Here is a 24656-nt window from a genome sequence, read left to right as displayed (position 1 = left end):
TATAGTCAGGAAAGATTTTTCTTAGCTTGAACTAAAAAAATTTATTTAAAATTTTATTATAATTTGTGTTAGTTGTAGTTGGTGTAACATTTTTAAAATTCTTTTAAAACTAAAAATAAAAAAAGAGCATTCATAAATTATAATTTTCCAATATTTTTGGTATCTTAACATAATATATATTAAATTTTAGTTTCAAAGAAAAGAATATTGTAATATTTGAAATAGTAAGAATTTATAAAAAAATAATTTAATATCCAATAAAATGTATTCATGAAATGAAATGTAAAATATTATGAAATGAAATGTAAAATATTATGAAATGTAAAATTATTCATGAAATGTAAAATGTTTAAAGGTTATAAAATTAACTATATTGAATACTTACTATTTCTATAAATCAATTCAAATTACTTCATACTAGACTATATTATTGTTATCACTATAATAACTATGTTATAATTTATTTACTTAATTTAAAATAATTATAAAATTTTTAAAGAAAATACTATAGATTCTTTAATTCTTAAGATTATTTCTGAAAAATTAACAAATTTCAAGAAATGTTTGGTTGACATCAATAGTAAATCTTAATAGCTGATGAAAAAGTAATGCATATGTATTTTAGACAATACATATTACATTTGAATTATCATCATCTTATAACATATACAATTACAATTTAAATTAATGATTAAGATTATAATAAATTATATTATTAAAGAAATTTGTGTATATTAAAATTGAATAAACTATTATATTTAGGTTTTGAAAAAAGATTTAATGGGCTGCAGACAGAATATGTTCTTGAGAATCTTCAACCTGGTACCACATACTCTTTAAGAGTTGCCTGCCAAAATGCTAGAGGACAAAGTGAAGTATGTTTGTAATTTTATTCTATTTAAATTACAAATGGAGAATAATTTGATATGAAAAAAGTTAACATTTTAGTTAAAACTGATTATTAGAAATTATCAAGAAAAATCAGTTTTAAACAATTAGATATTGCAAGGAGATTGCAATTTTTAACTAGAAGTCTATTTTTACAAATGCATTATATAAATATGAGTAAACTTTTATTAATATATACAATTAGAGATAAGAAATGAAGAATCTAATATTTGTTTTTTTTTTTTTTGTCACTATATATAGTAAGCAGTACAGAGAGAATATTTAGATTATGATTTGGGATATTTCTCGGCTAAAAATAAAGCTGTTGTAAATGTTGTTAAATGTTTAAAATTAATTAAATATATTATTATTTTTTTAAAGCTAAGATTATGTTTCTAATATAAGAAAATTAACTGTAACAATTGTCTTTTAAATGTCATTAATATTTTGAATATTATTTAACCACTATCAATGACAGAGAAATATTTTCAATGTTGCTTTCTTTAAGAGCATAATGTCTTAAATTTAGCTACATTAAACAAAATTATTTCTGAAATTAAATATTTTTCAATGTCTCTTCAATTTTTTAATTAAAAATTTTAGAATTAAAAATAAACTGAAGTTTTGGTATTGCTTCACAATTGCTATAATTGTGAGCATGCATACTTTTGAACATTTTTATACCTTTTTGAACATTTATTAGATGCCTGTTTTTGGATGGATTAGAACAAACTGTCTCAAAATATTGGAGTATGTAGGTGAATGCCATCAGAATTTTGAAATGACACAGCATAAGCAACGAATTAATATGCAATTCTGTATTAAATTTCGTAAAAACTTTACCGAAATATTTACTCTTGCATAATGACATGCTGTGTAAGCAACTGGCCTAAATGTGCTCAAGAAGACTGTTAAAGCAAAAGAAAATTTCAGGTATACCAATTTCACAAACCACAAGAAATAAAAATGATTTTCTCAGTTCACAAAGAGATCAAGAAAGACCAAAGACAATCAGTAGATTATCTTATTGATATTTTGGTAATTTTGCATGGTTCTGTACACGCTATTCTTCATGATGACTTAAAAATACATTAGAGTCTGTTCTCACATTATTTTGAGGAAGTTAACAAATGAGTGATGTGAAGAACAGGCACTCAGCAAGGAACTTATTGATAAACCTAGGTATTTTAAATTATTGATTACTGGCATTGAAAAACCCAGTGTTTCTTGTATGATCTATGGAGAAAATGAGCATCATTAACATTCATTAACAAATTGACTCTTAACCAAAGCAGAAAAAATTTCATCTTGACAGATCCAAGAGGAAAACAATGCCTGTAGTTTTTTGATGTGCCTGGTGTTTTATGAGTTTGTTTGCATTGGTAGACTCATTAACAAGGGAGTCCTACATTGACATTCTTGGTTATCTCCATGATGCAGTAAGAGTACTCCGTGCTCATCTGTAGCAAGCAAAAAGCTATATTTTCCATCGTGACAATGCCCTAGTGCATTAAACTCTTCTAGTGAAAATCTGGCAAAACAACAGATACCTGTATTTCCACAGCCTCCTTGAATGCCAGACTTCATTCTTGCAGACTTTAATGTCTTCACTAAAATAAAGGCTCTACTGAAGGGTCAATGATTCAAATTAATAGAAGAGGTGAAAAATGCTACAACAATTGAAGTATTGCAGAATGGGTTACAAGATTGTTTTAATATTAATGAGTATGAATATTAGCAAAAATGTGTAGCTGCAGAACATGCTTATTTTGAAGTCTTCTATAAATACTTACATACTATTGACATAACCAAACCTTTAAAATATGATGTATTATTTTTCACTCTACCACATACAAAAAAAAACTTAGAAAATTTATTTTTTGATTATAATTTATTTTAGTAAGTATATTAATTTTGAAAACTTTATATTTGATTTTTATGAAAGATTTTTATTTTTACATTATTTTTAGTATTCTGACCCAAAGAATATTACAACAGCCATAACTTATCCAGACAAGTGTCAAAATCTTAAACTACATGGTAAAGCGAAAACCCATTATTGTCAATTAGAATGGGGTAAGTAGCAAAAAGGTTATTATGTAAAATTAGCTGTAAAATAATTGAAGTTTGAATATTCTAATAGTTTATAAAATTGTCAATCGCTGATATATATGAATTCCATATATAGACAAATCAATATAAACCTCAACATTAACAAAATTTAAATAATTATTCTTTGATATATTGTAAAAAATGAGTAAAAAAAAAAACAGAAAATAAAAAGTATTTGTAGCACATTTTTAAATATATGTAATTAATATTTTAAGAATTAAAGTTTTTTACCAAAAATAAAGTTTTACAATTTATATAAATAATTTTAGTTACCCTGTTTCCCCGAAAATAAGACAGTGTCTTATATTAATTTTTGCTCTCAAAGATGCGCTAGGTCTTATTTTCAGGGGATGTCTTATTTTCAGAGAAATATGGTATTAGAATTTATTCATGTAAATTGTAAGTCAAACGTGAGGATGAGCCTTCAAAAGGATTGAAAGGATATTAAAAATTAATTCACAATGTAGGAAAAAATCTTGGGGAATTAAAGTTCTTTATTATAATGGAGAATTACAGTTTCTTTGAAGGACTTTGTATTGATTTAAATTAGTATATAGTATAAATCTGTTTTAAATTATTGATGTTTTAATTGTCCAGTTTTACTGATGATCATTGTAAACAAAATGTAAATAGTCAATAAAATAATAAAATAAAAATAGATGGTATTTATGAAGATTATAAATTTCTAAGAATTAAAACATATTTTAAATAATATATTTAACTTTTAGAAGCCTTTAACAGAATGGTAATCAATCATTTGTAAATTTCTTATGTTAGCTATTTTTGTAAACACTAAAAATATTCAGTATGTAATAATAGTAAATGAATTGCCAGAAGAGTTACAAAATTATCATAGAGTTATTATTACTATTTAATATTCTATTTAAAAATATTTCAGTTTAAAATAGTAAAAATATTATTTTGTATACTACTGAAAAAATACTCTATGAATTACTCAAATATAACTTGAGGATGATTATAATTTTAGCTGAAAATGTTTGTTTATTGGAATAAATTTTGCTGGATAAAGATGTGTGTGTACTTTTAAATAAAATGTTATTTGTAAAGATAATTTAAATCCTGTCATTTTTTAAACTATGGAAAAGATCTTTCTCCATGAATAAGATAGCAGTACACATTCTTACATATAATTGTTGTAATTCTTTCATTACCAAATCTTAATCTGTAACAGGAATAAGAATGAAATAATTGCAATAAACAAATGATACTTCTGGATTTTGATTGGGTCATAATATGACTAATTAATTATGAAGATATTTCATAATTTGGACGAAAGGCATGCATTTAATTATTAAATTAATTAATGTTAGAATAAAAATAAACACTACAAATACCTAAGATACCAGTGAAAAAATTAAATACGAATTGTTAAAGTTTTCGCCCATGTTAAATAAGCATCGCCAGGCAAGCAAACTGTTGTGAAAAATACCGGGGGTTGCCAAACACATGTGAAGGGGTGGGGGTGTGTGACGTAAGAAGAGGGGAGGGGGTTTTATAGTTCATAGAACGTCTTCCACGCAGAGGGAAAGGAGTCAATGTCTCAAAAATTTATAGCTGTGTTCTGGCGGATGGCTTTGTATATGTAAATTTCAATGTTTTAGCATATATGGTTTATATTTGTAGTGTAGGAGGTGTGTCTCTTGGAAGTTTACTTGAATGCCGGGAATGAGGCATATGTGGCCAAAGTCGTATTGTTTAATCCTTTTTTGACAAATGCTTGATGCTCTTTGAGATGGATATGTAATGGGCGAGCTGTAGCACCTATGTATTGTAGGTGGTGGTTGTATCGATGGTTAATGATGGGAATGTGGCAGATGCCTGGGAGATGTTCCTTGTTGGGATGGTCTTTGGCGTTACGGAGTAGAGAGGAGATAGCCAGACTTCTGCGGAAAGCTACATTGTTTCCTTGTGCTATTTCTTTGAACAGTGCAGCTAGTGTAAACTGTAAATCTTTCTCCCCTCTTCTTAAGTCACACACCTCCACCCCTTCACACATGTCAGCAATCCCCGGTGTTTTTCACAACAGTTTGCTTGCCTGACAATGCTCGTTTAACACAGGTGAAAATGTTTGCAATTCGTGTTTAATTTTCTCACTGGTTCTTAGGCGTTTTTATCTAATAATAACCAGTGTTAAGTAGCAGTTGTCAGATTAATTTTAGAATATTTTTGAAGTAAAAGATCAGTCTGGGGAGGGATTTGAACTTGCAACTTCTGCAATTACTTTATAAGATATAGATTATAGATTATTATAAAGGTGATAGGAGGCATTACTCATAGGTATATCCTCGAAGGGGATGAAAAGAAATGAGAAGGAGTTAGTTTAAGAGAAAGTTGCTTTGGCAGAGGCCGAAAGGGGGTGAAGAGTTTGAAAAGAAGTGATAAGAGGAAGGGGAGGTCATGAGCCGCACCGAGTGTTTATTTAAAAAGCAATTATATACATATTTACAAAACATGGACATTTTCCATGCGTAGAGAAACTGCGGCTAACATTTGCCGAGTTGAGAAAATTATGACAATATTAATGAATAATATAATAAAAAAGTATACATAAAGACGCAGAATGTGAGTCTGCGAAAAAATTAAATCGCGGGTCGAATAATACAAAAAAAAAAAAAAAAATAAGATTAATACCAGTAACATAAAATAAAATACATGCAAAATTTACAGTAAATATAAGGACACGTGACATTAGAGAACTCGTAACAGTAGATGAGTACTAACAGAAATAAAGTGTAAACAGTAATAAACGCGAGAAGTGCTAGGAGTTTAAACGTAAGTCCAGAGCTTTTGTGGCTTCGATAAAAGCCATGAGTTCCTTATAAGTGTTCTTATTGTGCACTAGTTCACTGAGTTCACATGGCCAGTTATGGCCTTCCTGTATGACCGTCCTGAATAGGTTATACCTCAGATGGTCGAACTTGCTGCACTTGAATATTAGATGTTCGTTGTCTTGAACAGACGTGTTGTCGCACTGGCAGTGGGGGGTGTCACTGTGGCCGAACCGGTGTAGATATCCTTGAAAGTTGCCATGATTGGTGAACAGCTGGCTGGTGATAAAGTTAACTGTGACGTAGTTTAGTTTTAGTCTGTTATGGATGTTCGGAAAAAAGCTGTAGGTGGTTCTGCCTGTATTACCTTCATCCCACAGGCGTTGCCAGATGCCAAAGGCCGTGTCTTGAATTAGGTGTTTTGTTGCTATTAAAGGAATGTCATCGTAGGCGAGTATAGATGAGTTGGAGGCCCCCTCTTTTGCAAGGCGGTCTGCTTCTTCATTTCCTATGACGCCGGCGTGGGATCGGGTCCATAGGAAAATGACCCTGTTGTTGCATTTGATCAATTCTTGGATGATGAGCCTCTGGAGATTGCCGCCACTTTTGTTGGTGTTGAGGCTAAGGAGAGCAGCACGACTATCAGAGCAGATGACAATGCGGCTGTTCCTGAGGTTGCGGGAGGTGTTGACGTACTGAAGGGCTCTGTAGATTGCATAAAGCTCGGCTTGCATTATAGTGCAGTGGCCGGCAAGGTGGAAGCTTTCACGGTGGATAAATGTATTGTTGTGGGTAGAGTAGTGGGCCAGGCCGGCTCCCACACCGTCCTTGGACCTAGAACCGTCAGTATAGACGATTTGAGTGGAGAAGGACGTGCCGAGGTCGTTGTTGATGTAGATGATGGGCTGCTTGGCCGGGTGAAGAGGTGATGGATAAAAAGTTTTAGTTCGGGTTTTACAATTTAGGTTAAAGAGCGAGTCCATATCAAGGTTTGGCAAGAGGCCAATGCGGAGGTAGTTGATGAAATCTTTCTTTTTTTGAGTGGTCATGTTGAGGTGGGTTAACCTCCACAAAGCCATGATGGCTTGGGCCCTGAGGAAGAGCGGAGGGAGACCAGTAATAACTTGCAGCGATGCCGTTGGTGATGTCCTATAAGCGCCGGATATGCGAAGTAAGCAGATTCGTTGGACTTTGTCAAGGGCGCGTTTGATATGAGCCCGGGAAGCAGCTGTTCCCCAGATCGGCGTGCCATACAGGATAATAGGCTCTATGGCCTGCTTGTAAATGTGGATTAGGTTGTTAACATTAAGCCCCCAGTTTTTACCAGCTAGATAGCACAAAAGGTTCGCTAATTTGGCCGCTTTACTGCAGACATGGTCAATGTGATAATTCCATTTGAGGCCTTGATCTAGAATTAAGCCGAGATACTTTAGTTCGTTCGTGTGCTTGATTTTTATGCCGTTTATCTTTAAGGAGGGGGGTTTCTGTAGCTGGCGCCCCCGTGACATTAGCATACAGATTGACTTGTCTGTATTGATTGTAAGCTTGTTGTTGTCGCTCCAAGTGTGAATGACGTTTAAAAGTTTGTTAGCTTCCTCCTGAAGCTTTTCACTATTTCTGCCCGAGAGCATCAGAAGGGTGTCATCCGCATAGCCCTGAAGGACCCAGGGCACGCTGATGTTGCTTGGATTGATTCGAAGAAGCTCGTCATACATAATGTTCCATAGCCCTGGGCCCGACCTAGAGCCCTGCGGGCAGCCGCGCGTCATATTTTGTATAATCGGTGGGTCTAGGTCATAACTTCCTACAGACCTGTTGTTGAGATAGTCTTTCAGGATGTTATAAAGGTTGCTAGGGCATTTGTGCCGCTTGAGAGAGCTTAGAAGTGATGGCCACCAGAGTGAATTAAAAGCATTACTGTAATCAATAGAAACCATGAGCACATGGTGATTGATGTCCCAGGCCTTAGCGATGAATTGCATGGCATGATGTAGGGCGTGGTAGGTGGACTTTTTTGGGACGAAGCCGAACTGGTTATTATGGAGGAGGTTATTGCAGTAGAGGTAGTGGTTAATACGGTTGATTATGAGCCCGTCTAGGGCTTTGCCCAAGACTGGTAAAAGACTAATCGGCCTAAAGTCGGTCGCCTTATCCGGTGTTGCTTTGCCGACTTTAGGGATGAACTTGATTGCGGCGTTTTTCCAGGAGGTGGGGAATTGTTGGTTTTCAAGGCATTTGTTGTAAGTGTAAACAAAGGCGATAGGAACTGCTTCGTATGCCTTTTTAGCCATGAGGGGTGTAATCCCATCAACACCTGGGGCCTTCTTGTTGCGCATGGTGAAAATTGCTGCACGGACTTCGGCAAAAGTGAAAGGGACATCGTTGTTAGAGTTTGGATGAGTTAAGACACTATTCCTGATGCTAGTTTGAGTGTAGTTGTCTTTGCTGGAATCATCCAAAGGAAAATGTGTGTCGAGAAGGTGTTTATAGGCTTCTGAAAGCTCTGATGTAAATGTACCATCCTCCCTTTTGATATTAACAGGGATACTTGTAGCTTTTCTTGGCTTAAGCACCGTGTGATAGGGATCACTCCATGCGCTCTTATTGCCAATCTCGCTGCAGTACTTTTTCCATGCCTGCGTCCTCGCTGTGTTAATTTCGGTTTTATAGATGCGAAACTCTTCAAGGTAGTTTGTCTTTTTGATCTCTTTGAGCGTTGGGTTGTTTTCTCTTTTAAAAAGCCTATAAAGGTGCCTGACATTGCGTCTTCGTCTATTAAGCGTGTTGTTCCACCATGGTGCATTACTATGATTTATCTCTTTTATGGTGGTAGAGTAGTGGTAAGAGTTCAATATAGAAGTGGTTAATATGGTCGGCTAGCTCCTCAACGTTGGTAATGTCCGAGAGGATCCCCTGAATTGGGGTTGCCCAGAACTGCTTGAAGAGATCTTGAAAAGTGGTCCAGTTAGTCTTCCTGATTGTGATGTTGTTATTGATATTTATAGGGTTGCTGGTTTTAATGTAAGTCTTAATGTACCTATGGTCACTCAAGCTATTTTCTTCCAGAGTGCTACAATAGGTGACGAGCTTGTGGGCCTTGTCATTAGCTAGGCACAGATCGACCCAACTTTTCCCACGAGTGCAGAAGAAGGTCGGGAGTGGGCTGGTATTGCAGGAAACAATTTGGTTCCTTGACATATACTCGCAAATAGAAAAACCGCGGGGGTCTTCTTCTGGGCTGTGCCAGACTGGGGATTTTGCATTGAAATCCCCAGAAGTAACCCAGGGGAAAGCACTAATTTTGGGGTGTATGTACTGCATTTCATCAATCAGATGGTGTATGTCATCGTTTGGTGAACAGTAGACTGATGAGAGATAAAGGCGGTTATTGCCGTGAGTAAGCAGAACGGTAGTGATGTGATCGGTGCTGAGGTCTGGGCAGAAGTTGGCTATGATGTTTTTGCTGCAAATGAGTATTCCCGCTTTGATAGTGCTACAGAAGTTCTGAGGGGGGTGAACTCTCCATTTCCCAAACCGGACAATTGAGTTGTTGACAAGGTAGGGTTCCTGTATGAGAACGATGTCGGCTTTATGATCGTCCACCATTTTTTTAACGAACGAAGAAGCGGCCTTGGACCTCTGAGTGTTGATGGTGAGGAGTGTGAGACGGAAGTTGCACATAGCAGTTGAATGCATGCTTGGGCTACCGGTATGAGTCAGGGTGTTGATAGAAGGCTGAGTTTTAATGTTGGTTTGATTACACCCCATAATCAGTTTGTTGAATTCGTTGCGTTTTTATTTTTTGTAGAATAGTGCAATCCTGACTAAAAGCGTTATGATTTGCTGGAACCCTTTTGTTTGCAGTTACTTCTTTGTTGTAATTGTTGCAGTTAGTGCAGCAAGGGGTGCTGTGTCTCTTTGTGCACTCGTTGAATTTGTGCGACTTGGCACAGTGGCTACATCGAGTTAGTTCTTGGCAGTCCTTTGCTAGGTGATTAAAGCCGCAGCAGCGGTAGCATCTGGTGACCGGGATAAAGTCATCGGCTCGCACCGTGGCCCAAGACAATGAGAGGTGACGGTTATTTATGATAAGGCTACGTATTGCTGGAGTAACCGATAACACCATGTGTCTGCAGTTTTCTTTTGTATGTCCCTTATTGAACACCGTACTAATGAGGCATTGTTGATTGAAACTTTCTAAGGTGTGGCCCATCCATATGTTGTTTTGTTTATATAGAGTCTGTATTAGATATTGCTCTTCAACCGAATTTGGGACGTTTAAGAGAATGATTCGGGGTCTACGGCCCTCTGTAACATGGCATTTAACTTTTTCTTTAATTGAAGGGATGCCTTCTATAGCTTCCCTAAGTGTTTCTCCATCTTTATTATTTTGAACCCTTATACAGATCCCTTGGTTTTTAACTTTGTAAACTCGTTTGATGCTAATCCCCAACTCGTGTGGTTGGATGGCTTCTTTCAGAGTGTTGATTAATTTATCCGGGTTTTCGTTTGTATCTTGGTCTTCTGCTTTGGGGTACACCAAAACAGCGTGTGTCCCCCCACTGCCTTCCTGCTGTATCTTAGAAGATAGAGATCTAGTAATTGTTTTAGTGGTGTTACTTTGCTTAGCTCCTGAGCTGACGATATCTGCGTAGGTTTTGGAGACAGTAGCTGGTGTTAAAATTTGAGAAGTTTTGGATCTCAGTTCTTTGAGCATTCCATACATCTGATGAATAGCTGCGAACATTTGCGCAGCTCGTTTCCTGACTTCAGCCCTTTCGTGTTTTCGCACAGTGGAGTTGGTGGACTCTGGGACAAGCTCCATGATCCTCCCTAGACTAACATTAGCTTCCTTGAGAATATCTTCATCAGAATCCCAGGTACAGGGTGTGTCTTCTTCATTTTCACTATCTGCCGATGTACTGGTGGGTGGTTGAGAAGAACAGTCCCCCAGCGACTCGAGGATAACCTTCGGGTCCTCCATTGAAGATGCGAATCAGAATAAACCCCGAAAAAACAATAAAACAGAGGAAACGCCGATTAGCTGAGCCCCGCCGACTTGAATAGCTACACCGATAAGCTGGGCCCCGCCAACAAGATTAGCTGCGCCAAACGGCTACAAGATAAGCCAAACGGCGAATGACGTCCGGTGACGAGAAAAAAAGAAAATAAAGCAAAACACGACAGCGTGGGCCGAGAATGCGCAAGACAAGCACCACAGATGACACGAACCAAACCTACTAACGTGCCGTAGCCCGACACTGAAGAAACGCCGAAGCGGCTGTAACACGCTGAACGGCGAAAAACGACTAGCACAAGGAAAAATAAAGGAAATTAAAAAAGACAATTACACGACTGACAGCGGGTGAGAGTAACACCAAAGCCGTTTCGAAAATGCCTGGTAAAGATAGACGAAGCCCGGCACAGAAGAAACGCCGCAGCGGCTGAAACACGCTGAGTGGCCAAGATGACCGAGTGGCGACCACGAGGATCTTTGTCTAACGGTGACAAAGAAAAAACCGAATAACTCGGCAAAAAAAGATACCACGGCAACCAAAATTGGGTGGCGCGTAGAAGAGCACGCGGGCCCCCTAAAACCATCACTGAACCGAGCGGAAACTAAATAACGAGCCCGATGCGGGCCAACAAAAGCCAAAAACAAAAACGCCCACAAAACAAAAAAGCGTTAACCAAAATTAAAAAGTAAAACACTCACTGAGAGCTGGTAAAAAGATCTATCCAGCAGTGGTTAAATTTCAAAGATCCGACAAGCAGAACCGTAGAAAACATCAATGAAAAACGGAGCCGAATACACCACACACACACAGGATCGCGACTCGACGCCTCTCTCTCTTTATAAGATATAGCAATAAAGGTTACTTGCCATGCAGCAAGTGACTTGTATGGTTGTATTTTTTAAATTAATTGGTCTGCAACAAAGATCAGATAGAGGTCTGATTAGTGTAATTGGCAATGCATCTGCACAGTAAGTGAAAGTCGTGGGTTCAAGTCATGTTTCAGATTGGTTTTTTTCCAGAATATTCTTAATTAATTTCTAATTATCAAGTTTAATACAAGATGACAGCTTAACTGTATACCTTTACTCCAAATTATGTAATATCTTTATAATTAATTAGTCATATAGCCAATTAAAATTTGGCAATATCCTTTGTTTATCGTTATATGTTGAGTTTGATTTTATACGTAATTAGTAAAGTTAAGATATCTAGGCACTAAAAATCATAAATTTTATGTAAGTAATAACTTGTACATGATTTTTATAACAATTTTATGATTTTTACTGCCTGGATATCCTAGCTTTAGTAATTATATATATGTATGTTTACTTACTTATTTATGAGTATACAATTATATTTTATAGAGCATTTATTATGCAGTAATTTTTATTTGAATATTTTCAATTAAAAATTTTTAACAAACTTTAATATTTTTTATTCTTATTAGATTTAATATTTATTCAAAATTTGTTATTTTTAGCACCACCAAATTTTAATGGAGGCTCTCCTGTCACTCAATATGAAGTTCAGATGTTAACTTCAGATGGTTCCAGCAAACAAGTTTATGTTGGATTTGACTCTATGTGTACCATAGCTGGTCTATTGCCAAATACTATATATATGTTTAAAGTACGAGCCTTCAATAAAACAGGAGTAAGTTTTTTACTTTATTTTAAACATAATGTTTACATACAATAAACATATGTATATAGTTTTATATTTATATTAGCAGATAAAATACAATGAGAAATGGTGAAATTTTATACATATATAATGTAGTCAATAAGAAAATATCACAAAGCACTCAGCAAAATATATATATTCATACACTTAACACCTTATTCTTGCCGAGAAAATTTATTCAAAACAAACGTTTTCAGCCTGATTCACGGGCCATCTTCAGGTTTAGAATACATTTGAACTAAAATTCTATCATTGGAACACAAAATTCAAATTCAAAATTAATAAGATACATTTAAACAAAAATTAAATAGACAACATAAATACCAATAAACTAAAACATAAAATATATAAACATGCAAGAAACGAATATATAAGTATTAATAAATGCAATACTAAGACATTCAATAAAACAGTTATAACTATTGGTTAGAGCCCTTATTAAAGTTCCTAACCATGAACTTCCACGCAGAGGGTAGACTTTCTGCGTCCCTCGCATTTAGACAGCCTTCTTGTAATCTACTAATTTTGTCCCAAATGGCACAAGCGCCAGGAGCTATAGTTAAATGGAATGAGGCGACCATCATAAACACTTTATCTTCTCCATCTTTGGCATTGACGGCAGAAAAGTTACAGATTTATAGGAGTAGATTACAAGAAGGCTGTCTAAATGCGAGGGACGCAGAAAGTCTACCCTCTGCGTGGAAGTTCATGGTTAGGAACTTTAATAAGGGCTCTAACCAATAGTTATAACTGTTTTATTGAATGTCTTAGTATTGCATTTATTAATACTTATATATTCGTTTCTTGCATGTTTATATATTTTATGTTTTAGTTTATTGGTATTTATGTTGTCTATTTAATTTTTGTTTAAATGTATCTTATTAATTTTGAATTTGAATTTTGTGTTCCAATGATAGAATTTTAGTTCAAATGTATTCTAAACCTGAAGATGGCCCGTGAATCAGGCTGAAAACGTTTGTTTTGAATAAATTTTCTCGGCAAGAATAAGGTGTTAAGTGTATGAGTCAATAAGAAATTTAAAAAAATTAATTTTCAATTAAATTATCCTATGGAATATCAACTCAGTTTTTCACAACTGTTTTAAATATTAATATCGTATTATTATTTTTTAAAATCCAAAATTACTACATTCATATTTTTTGATTAATGGATTTATATGTATATTTACCTTATGTTGTCTTATTATTATTAGAATCAAAGGATTGTATAGAAATGACAATATTTTTGATTGATTAGCTAACTTTGATCTTTAATATTCATACATTAAAGAAATGTATAACATGCAAAAATAAATATATAAAAATCAGATAAAATATAATATATCACTTATTATCAGGTAAAAGATTAATAAAGAGAACTATTGTCAATTTTGTTAATTTCGTATGAAAGTAATATCTGACAAGAAAGAATTAAACATTGATATAAAAGCTTATCAATAATTGGAATGAACTTTCATACCCGAGGGGAAAATCTTTTCAAACTTCACTGATAACTTTGGAACATAGTCAAAATAAGACAATTGTTACCTGTTATATAGAAATTAAGCCAGTAAAAATATTTAATTTGAATTAAAATATATAGTATTTTATATTTAATTTTTGATTTTTGACTATTGCTTGATTGACATTTTTAATGATGATTTTGGTAATTATTGAAATAAAAAGCAGAGAAGAAATTTCAATATTAGCTAAATAAACAATTTTTATATATTATTACAAAATAATTTCAAAAATTGATAAGATAGACTTGTATTTTTGCCATAAAAACCATTGTTATAGAACATGACTACAAGGGAGTGTGTTTAAATTTTGACCAGGCTGATTCATTATTTTTGATTAAAAATTCCAATCACTGGTTGGTTTTGTCTATTAATGAAATAATCAAATAAATTTTGTAACCAAATAATGCTAAGTTTAATTAATTTGATATAATAATTTTTTAGCCTGGGCAATGGACAAGTATGCTAGAAGTGTTGAGTGGAGCTGGACCTCCAGATTCACCAAAGATTTCATTGGAGTGCCATTCGTCTTCAACTGCCAAGTTATCATGGGATGAACCAAATAATAATGGAGCTCCATTAATTGAATATAATTTAGAGTTTAGTCAAGACAAAGAGAATTTTACAAAGGTAAATAATTCAATAATTTAAATGAAATAGATAAAATATTAAATTTTATCTAGTTTGTTATATAATATATATTATATAACAAACTAGATATGTATGTGTGTATATATATATATATATATAAAACTATTTAATTCCATATTCAAAGTTACATGTAATATCTTTTTTCTTTTTTTTATTATAATTAAAATATTTTTGACTTAGAATAATAAAATAGTAGATTATAATTATTTAAATAAATTGAATTTCAGATAAATGTAGGTCTTAAAAATTGCTATGAAGTTATTGAACTTTCTCCTGCCAAACTGTATTTTTTTAGGATACAGGTAATATTATTTAAGTGATATTTTAGACAATACATATAAATTATTAGTTTAAGAAAGTTCTTAAAACTAACATTTATTTGTTTTATTGTAGTGTATTTTAAGATTTTTTAAATTTTGTTGGTTTTTTTTTTTTAAATTACAGGCAGTCAATTCTGCTGGTGCTGGAGCATTCAGTGAAGTAATATCCTGTCTGACATCAGCATCTCCACCATCCGCCATATTATCTTCGTCCCTTGAAACAACTTGTACTGCCACAACAATGACTTTAAAATGGCAAGAACCAAGTTGTAATGGTTCAGATATTTTGCTATATAATATTGAAGTAGGTGATCTTTTATATGCTACGGAAGGAAATATCACTGAAATTTTAATTGAAGATTTATCACCTGAAACAACTTATAGGTAATTAAAATTTAGAACAGTATTTTCAGCCAGTTTTTGATTGAGTAAATTCTTTACTTATTTTTATAACATTAATTTATTATAGGATTATTGGAATTGGAATTTTCATCAGTGTCTCAAATGCTCAATTGCTTTTTTTAATTTTTGAGATTACTCTAAGAAATGGTAAAGTGTAACAGCTTTGAGGACATATGCAGAGATTTTATATAGAAATAATTGACATGCCTAGCAAAACTGTGGGTACCAAGTTGATCATCAAATTTAAAATTTTTGAAATTTACTAGAAAATTGATTCAGGCAAATTCAAATATAATGACTTGCATTTATTTCTTCAATGTAATCATTGCAATATGTATATTTGCATTAATTACTTTATAATAAGCAGATAATGTCATGTATAATTCAGGTAAAGTAGACCTGTTTCACTTTTCCGTTTCTAGTAAGAGTAATCTTGGGAAAATATTTGAAATAAATTGGGCAGTTCTGAGATGTTTCTCTGTCAGCAAGTTTCATACTCTATTAAATCACAATGTAGTAATGATTTTTAATTTTGGATTATAGAAAAATATCTTTTTTCATTGAACAAAATATCATTGTATTATTTCTTCTACTTTTATTAACAATAATAATTAAAATTATACATTTTGTCTTTTGCATGTAATAAACATCAAGGATAAGAATGTTGATTTGTTAAATTTCAACTCTATGAAAATACTTTAATACTCAACATTCTGTTTTTAATCAAAATATTAATAGCAGATGTAAGCAACTAGTAATTAATCTTATACAGTAAATTTATATTCATATCATTATTTTTTTAGGATAAGGATACAAGCTGTTAACAGTATAGGTCCTGGTCCATATAGTTCTGCTGTGAAAACAAATACTCTCTGTTTGCCTCCTTCACCACCAAAATTAACTTGTGTGGCTGCATATCATAATAGTATAAGGCTGAAATGGGGTGAAGGACGAAATACAGATCTAATTCACTATATTCTAGAATTAGAAAATAAAGCAGGAAGGTAGGTGTAGTTTATAAAAATTTGATATATAATTCATCATTATTTATAATAATGAATATAACAAAGTTAATGTATGATCAATATTGTCATGTGTCTTAAATTACTTTTTGTTTTTATAGTTTTATTCCAGTATATCAAGGTACCAATTATGTCTACAAGGTCAGTAAACTACAAGAATCTACGCTGTATAATTTTCGTATATGTGCGGCAAATATTGCTGGAACAGGAGAACGTTCAAAAGTGTATTCTTTTTGTACAACAAAATCTCCTCCTCCTACAATTAAAGGTAAATAACTTTTTAGTTCTTATTACATAATTTGAACAAATAATAATTATTTAACTTAATGAAATAATAACCAGAAATTATTTTAAAAATAGTCTATTAAAGAAGTTTTTTTTAAATAAATTATTAAATGTTTTCAGAATATATTCATTCCATCTTCAAAATATTTAGGAACTGACAAAGAAGAAATATACTTACTTACAGAAAAATTTAATTATGAATTATCATCAAAAATAAATGAGATTTGGCCACCATCCCCTTCAAATTAGTCCCCTGCATTTATGCAGAAATTCCATCACTTCTGTCAAGCCCCAAAAACTCTCTTTGCAAGTTTGTCTCAAAAGTTCTAGAGGAAGTTAGATTTTCTGGACTGTATTGAAACACCACCCCTTTAGCTTTAATTTTATTCTGGAGAACAAAAAAAAGTCACAAGGGGCTAAATCCAGCAAGTAAGGAGGGTGGAAAAGGAATGTTATGCTGTGTTCCACCAAAAACACTTGCATTTTGAAGGCTGTATGTGTGGAAGCATTGTGACAGTCAGGTTTGACTTCCCAAGGCATTTCAAAGGTTTCTGTTGTAGATTTTCCCAAGTTTAATCTAAAATTTAACATTTTCTCTTTGCTTAATTTTCATGTCTGCTATGTATGTTAGTATCATGCTGTTGAACCACAGCATGATACTAACATATTATGAAATCACCTGTAGTGGGTATTTCACATTGAAAATCTTAACATCACATGGCAAACTGGCATACAAATGTGTAAAGTCCCTAGTGGCAAAAAGACTATACTTCATGTTAGTGCTGAATAGCAGGAACAGTTCAGTTTCTTTGTAATCATAGCTAGTATATTTAATATGTATTTTTTGTTATAATAGAAAACTACTATAAATTATCATTTAAAATGTGATAAATATTCAATTGAGATTATGTTCTAGATGAAAACAGTATTATATCAATACATTTAGTATTAAATTTCTGTTTTTTTTTTCTTTTAATTATTATATATTTCCAGCGCCAAGAATCTCAACTATTACTCAGACATCTTGCAAAGCAGAATGGCAGATGGCTAAGCCAATAGGAAATGATTCAATAACATATCAACTTCAATTGTTTGAGAATCAAGACTCAGAGTTTAAAACTGTAAATATTAATTTTTTATTTTATAATAATTTGTTTCTTCCCAAAGTTCCTAAACTCACGATTTTATATTTTTTTAATAGTTATATCAAGGTATTGAAACGTCTTTTTATATAGAAAATCTTTCTCCAAACACAACCTATGATATCAGAGTCGGAGCCATAAGACATTGTAAAGACAGTGGGGAAAATATTCCGGGTGCTTTTAGTTCTAGTACAAGTTTTACGACCTTGAATCAGGATATTACATCAAGGACCAATTTTCAAAAAGAAGAACAATCTACGGGATTGCTAAAGGAAAAATTGTTTTTTACGGATCAACAATGTGCATTTATTATTCTTAGTTGTTTTACGTTATTCGGAATCGTCGTTGCAGTTGTAATCCAAACCTTTTTGTCACGCAGTATTAGGTAATCACTTATATATAATTTTTCGATAATTATATTTCTTATATTATTACAAAAAGGATATACAGCTTTTTTGCTATATCCAGGGATAAGCCAACAAAATATCCTGTCGGAGTTTGCAAAATATCAATGTGAGAATCGACAAATATCAAAGTATTAGTGACATCGTTTGCAAATGTTTTTATATGGGTACGTTTGTTGTTTGAAAAGATGCAACGAACAGATTGATCTTACATGCAGATACGTCATATCGGGACAGCTAATTAATGCACATTAAACAATCATTTTTAAATTTATTAAAATATCTAATGAATACATTTCTTTTATATTTTACATCTTCTAGCAATCTTTTAGTTCTGCTAGCTTAAGAAAAATCAAAACCACTTTAATTAAATTTTGGCGTGTCCCTGGAAGTTTACAAACAAATCAACATTTAAGTGCAATATTATGCTAGGCAACTGAATTATATATTATTCATAAAAAAAGCCAGTTTTTTTATACTGCCTATATGCAGTCCAAGTAAATATTGCTTATGCAATTTAAAAAAAAAAAGGTAGTTTTATATTTTTTTATTTACTATATTTGATTTGAGCACAAAAATTGAGGGAGTTATCAGTAACTGAAAAAATAACACTAATAAAATCAAAAAATGAAAAAAAAAATACAAAAAATTATATCCAGAGTCTTATATTGTATTATAATGTATTTTAAAACTTTTCCAGTGATGAAATATTGTGATTATTATATCTATATAAAAAGTTACAATATTTAATATAAACTAAATCTAAATAAAATTTGATCAAAAAGAAAAATGAAGTTACAAATCGAGACCCTATAATAATACTTTCGAGTCGAACTGCAGGGATTCAGGATTTTCACCGAGAATATTAAATAGCACTCGGGTTCAAATTATTGTCCGGAAGAAAAAACTTTTTGCATTTGTTTCTCTGGAAAAATTCCAATTAACTCTCTCGCATAACTATCAGTATTTCCTATTTTAATACAAACATCTTTTTACGAGTCGACACGAACTGTATCGGATTATAATCGGCTATTATCCATATATCATGTATAAGCAAATAACTTAGTGTATTCTTATAAATATTATTTTTATACATAATTCCAAGGATTTTGATTTGTTTTATATAATATTTGCTATGTGAAATGGTGACTGGTATATATTTAGTAGCTTTTTTTTTTGTTTTTTTTTTACATTTTTTTTCTCCCCTGGCATTTAATATAAAGGAAAAAAAACATTATTATTCGTGATTTCCAAATTAAAATATTTTGTAAAATTTATGTATTTAATTAAAGCAGCATGCATTGTGACGTTGTTAAGGCTTCTGACAGATTAAATGTTCCTGGGTGTTGAGTGTATTATACACAAAGTGTTTAACTTGAAGTGATATGTATGAAACTCAAATTCTTAAATACCAAGTGTTGTATCATGAAATAAAAATGCTGTTATAATTGTAAATGGTTGTTTTATTTTAAAAGCAATCTTTTACATATTTGTGTGCTTGAAAAATATAATGCATGCAATGATTAATATTTAATTGAAAAAAGGTAAGGTTTTTTTAAATAATCTTTAATATAGAGGTTATGATAAATGCATGATGATTAAATCATCATTATTATAATATATAGCATTTTCATTGTATACTTCAAACTTTCTAATATATATATATATATATATATATATACAAACTGTAGTTATGGCAGTCAACAATGGTGTAACTGTACTTTTTTTTAAATACAGAACAAATATATATAAAGAATAACAACATAATGATGAAGTAATTTTCAAACTTCTTATAATACTTTGCTCATAAAAAAGTTTCTTCACATAAATAAAAGTAGACAAAACTAAATAAATAAATGTAGCAGTGATATTTAAGTGATGCTAAATTTCAGAGATATGAATGGTTAAGAAATTTTGCCTTTTTTTTTTTTTTTTCAATACACAGTACCTAAGTCTAGCATTATGTATACATAAACTAAATAAGTTGTAGCTCATTCTCAAGACAGTATTGTACTTATTGCCTATTACACTCTTATCCAAAATTAAAGCAAAACACATAAAGGTACTGTACATGGCATAAACACTGAAATGAACAACACTTCATGGCACAAATCTGAGGTTGCCTGATAAGCTACTGATATATCAGGAACAGTTCCTCGCTGTTAGTGGTCCAGTAGACGATTATTTGTCAGAAATTATTTCACTATACGTATAGAGCGCCACAAGGATGCGAGGTGCACTATAAACAGTGAAGTAATTTTGACAAGTACTATTAAGCCTCAATTGCAGGACATTTGTGCAATCGAAGGCACTTTGCCAATTTACAAGTGCTATAAGTTTCAACAACTCGTGTTTCAGGGTTTGTGTTTGTTGCTATAATTTTGGGTATTAGCATATTTAGTGGATGAGGGCCTCTGCATGTTGTAGCGTAGGATTGCAATAGGTCTAAATCCGGCTTTAACAGCAATTACAAAATGAATACTCTTTCATTCTGATTGTGAATATTCATAATAATGATTTCTATTGTAATTTCATTCGGGACAAAGTGTGATTCTAAAATCAGTGACGGCATGAAATTTAATCAGTGATCAGGATTATCTATGTCCATTCAATTAAATGTAATATACATGAGAGGGATGTATAGGGAAAATTGTTTACATTATTTTATACATACACACACATTTTGGCCAAATATTGAAACTGGGATATAAAACTAAAGGTCGTCATAGCTTTTCGTTTGTTTAGTTATGGCAACGCAACAACACTTGGGTGATCTGCCTAGAGGGGATGCTCTCCGGGAGGTCTTTTTAAGGGAAACTGGCCCCTATTTAGGCATTACAGACATGGAGAAAATCCGGAAAACTCCACGTGGCCAGCCTGTCCAAGCGAGGCGCGAACCTACAACCGAACTCTGTGTTCAGGGAACAAAGACTGCTTTGGCCATTGGTGGGCCTCTTTTTGCTACAAATACCTTTAGTTTTATAGCCCAGTTTTTAGCCTCAGCGCCGGAAGACACCATTCTGACCAGGCATAGTTTATCATCATTCCTTAACTGTGTATATTTATATGCAATTAATAAAGAAAGTGGAAAATTATTTTAATGATGATGATAAACTAGATTATAGCTACTTAACGTGTAATCTCAGGGTTAGAGGTGTGAAAAGATGGCAACCTCACTCGTGGGTCAGCTGATTTGACCCGAATAAAGGCCAACTTAGCACTCCATGTGAGGAAAGAATTTTAAAAAAAGCTTTTGCTGATAGAATGCTAAATGTGCCAATAATTTGCCAATTTAAAATTTTTGAAAATTTGCAGGGAAGTTTGTTTATTAGAGGAATTGATGCTGTAAATTTTGGTAGTTAAAGGTCAAGAGAGTGGGAAGATAATGGAGGTGGTGTGTATCTCCAATGGGGTCAAACTTAATGATGATTTTATTCGTTATTAGCATTTACAATGTTTTATAAAACTCATCTCAACCTTGAAAATTAAGTTTTGTCGTTTTATGAGTTAAAAATATAAAATGATAATAGATGGCGCCACCAAAATTTTAAAGGTCGCTGGGAAAGTTGAGCAACTTGTTGCTGGTTTATCTATTATGCTACATTGCATTTCACATCAATTTCACCACGTAATGAATTATGGCAAAAAATATTTGTATTATCACCACATTTTTGAATAACATCAAAGTTTCGATTTTTCATACTTAAAAGATTTGATTGGTTGTGGCCCTATACTGTCTCACACCTCCCAGACAGCTCTTTCAAATCATAAATTTGGCAAACTATAATTGCCTAAAGGTTGTCCATTTGGTTTAGGTTGTGGACCAATCCAAAACTTTACTTTTTTATGAAGAAATTACTTAGTTTTCTAGCTCTTGTGTTCATTGCGTTCGAATGTGAATTTGGTTTGACGAAATCGTCACAGCAATGATAACAAAATGGCATTCGACACTTAAATATATATTAAAGAGCAAATTGCAATTTCGAGCATCACTTAGATATAAAAGCACTCCTCGTCATAACCTAGCCAGCCTCAAAGCTCGTCTTCTTGAGACAACAAAGCTCTTTCCTCGGATCACATGTGTAGCCTAATACCTTTGACCATCTGGGCCATCTAGATTAAATTTGCTTTCTTCTGGAAAGATCACCTACAGATATGCCAATGTTATAGCTTAGGTTTAATTCATTGTCTAATACCAAAGTATAAATAAACTAACCTGTACTTTGGCTTTGCTGCACAGTATACCCATACAGTCGATTTTTAAACATTCAAATTCAGCGTTTTCCAGAAACCTCTCAAGCAAACACTCTCCTAGAAGTGAAAGATTGATTTCTTGTAAAATTAGCGTGTTTTAATCCCGTACTCATCAGGATTTTTCTTAAAATTCCAAACATTGTAACTCCTTTCGAGCGATCTGGCTTTTATTAATGTGAAGCACACCATATATTTAAAATTTATTATTAAAAAAAAACCACCACCCCATGTCCCACGTGTGACATTGGTGAAACCAATTGTTATGAAATGGGTATGCTTAATTAAATGATGATCTTTTTTTGATTCTATATTGTGTACTTGGATCTTGTTTATAAATAGAACTTATTATATTGGTATAGTTTCTGATTAGCAAAGAGAGGAAGTCTTAGTCAAAATAAAATATCTTTATTTTCACCTGAAACAAATATACATATATTGTATATAATACTGTTTACGTATTGAAGAATGAAAATGTTTATTTGCAAAATCGCAAGTATATTGGTCTGAAAGTATATCGGTGCTTTAGAATATTCTTCAAAGCCCTAATCGGTGCACTACTCATCAAATGCACAATTTACCGGGGAAATCTGAACCCCTACTTAACCCTGCTGTGAAACCTGCCACAAGACATGCAGACCTCATTAAAGTAGTTTTTGGGACCCGAATTATTTTTACTGCTTTGTTTCATTCAACCTTCTCTCTCACAGCTTCTATAGCTTTACTCGTGGATTTTGAGGCCATGCTAGTTTCTTCTTTCTGCTTCCATCATCAAAAATGTAGGGATTTATTCTGGAACACGTGGGGGTCCGACTTAGAAAAAGGGAAGATTTTGGACCGACGTGGCATTATCAGTTATTGTATTTATTGTGTGTCAGAAACAGCTAAAAAGCAATTTATTTATTTTAATTTACTTAATGTTTATTTTGCTACTACATTTTAATATTGAGGAAAGAACGCCTACCTGTTTGTGACGCGTCATCATTTCAATTCTAAAGTCGTGTTTCAGTAATTTCGGAATAGCAAGAATGAAAATCCACACACTTGTCATACATAAGAAACCAGAAACGAGTAATAATGATTCAACGGGTTGATGACAAGATTGTGAAGTATTTATTTCCAGTTACCTTCAACACTTCTTTTGCAAAATAAGCTATGGTCCAACTTAGGAGTAAGGATCCAACTTTGATGCACTTACTCCACGTCTTGTTAACGCTTCTTTTAAGATTTCCCTGATGATGAATGAAAAGATTTGAAAATTTTTGGGATTTTGTGAACATTATTTCATTGTTTTAATTACGCAGATGTGATATCACTTCGTTTGGAACATTCGCCATATTCCAGCTATACGAACATACAGAATTTCATTTACATGCTGCTTGTGCACCAGTGTTCCGAATAGGCATGCGAGACCAGAGCCTATCGAAGATTAGCCTCGAGTTTACCCCGTGGTAAGAGTATTAAAACATGACTTATGGGTTTTCTCGCTTTATTCGATATGTTCGATTTAAAATTTAAAATATTTCGTTATTTTAACATTCACGAAGGCTAGGCTTAGCCTGAAAAGCCTCTTAGATGCTTCGCTGCTGCTACAATCTTTTCTGAAAGCCTGGGAATCACGTAATAACTCAGTAGATTTAAGTTAGTATTCGGCAGATGAATGGATTCTTTTAATGAATCAATTTTATAAATTACTACTTCGTAAAATTCACTCAGCCATATGATGAAGTATTAGCATATGAAGACGAATCTGATGTGATTATTATCTGGACTCTCATTTTTTATGTTTTTCTACATCTTCCACTTAAATCTGACGTGTCCCTGTTGAATTTAAATTTTCTCGAAGAAATTTCATTCGATTTTGCACGATTCACTGAGAGACGGAAATTAAGAGAATTTCAATATTTTAATGAAGAATGAAATGAACATGTTCAGCAATAATCATGGGATGAGTAAGGAAGATATGGGAATCCCTCTCTCAAAATAATGCTCATAATGAATAAAATTGAGACAATTATATATCCCACAGTGGATATCTCAAGTTACATTAACGTTATGCAACGGTGTGTAGGTAAATTTTTAACAACCGGCTGGCTTCATGGCTGCAAGGTGAGTGAGAGGAAACATAAACGGGTGTAGAATATCCAGAGATCTTTTTTAAAAAATCCAG

General features: G+C 32.9%; 1 protein-coding gene across 2 annotated transcripts in view; it reads left to right on the top strand.

Moving 5' to 3' along the window:
• The window catches only part of mtgo (miles to go), a 93581-nt gene extending 73891 nt beyond the window's left edge, over nt 1-19690 (top strand). For both annotated transcript variants that reach the window (XM_067286834.1, XM_067286828.1), the window contains exons 16-25: nt 763-875; nt 2859-2964; nt 12288-12460; nt 14454-14639; nt 14888-14962; nt 15105-15364; nt 16186-16386; nt 16506-16672; nt 17683-17810; nt 17891-19690. In XM_067286834.1, coding sequence (XP_067142935.1) covers nt 763-875; nt 2859-2964; nt 12288-12460; nt 14454-14639; nt 14888-14962; nt 15105-15364; nt 16186-16386; nt 16506-16672; nt 17683-17810; nt 17891-18220 — 1739 coding nt within the window. In that variant the 3' untranslated portion in view covers nt 18221-19690. The remainder of the gene's footprint in view (nt 1-762; nt 876-2858; nt 2965-12287; nt 12461-14453; nt 14640-14887; nt 14963-15104; nt 15365-16185; nt 16387-16505; nt 16673-17682; nt 17811-17890) is intronic.
• The last annotated feature ends 4966 nt before the right edge of the window (nt 19691-24656 follow it).

This window comes from Centruroides vittatus, unplaced genomic scaffold (genome assembly GCF_030686945.1).
Source record: "Centruroides vittatus isolate TY-2023 unplaced genomic scaffold, ASM3068694v2 contig_1276, whole genome shotgun sequence".
Lineage (NCBI taxonomy): Eukaryota > Metazoa > Arthropoda > Arachnida > Scorpiones > Buthidae > Centruroides > Centruroides vittatus.
Note: the sequence above shows the minus strand (reverse complement) of the source record. Positions and strands in the feature narration are given on the sequence as shown.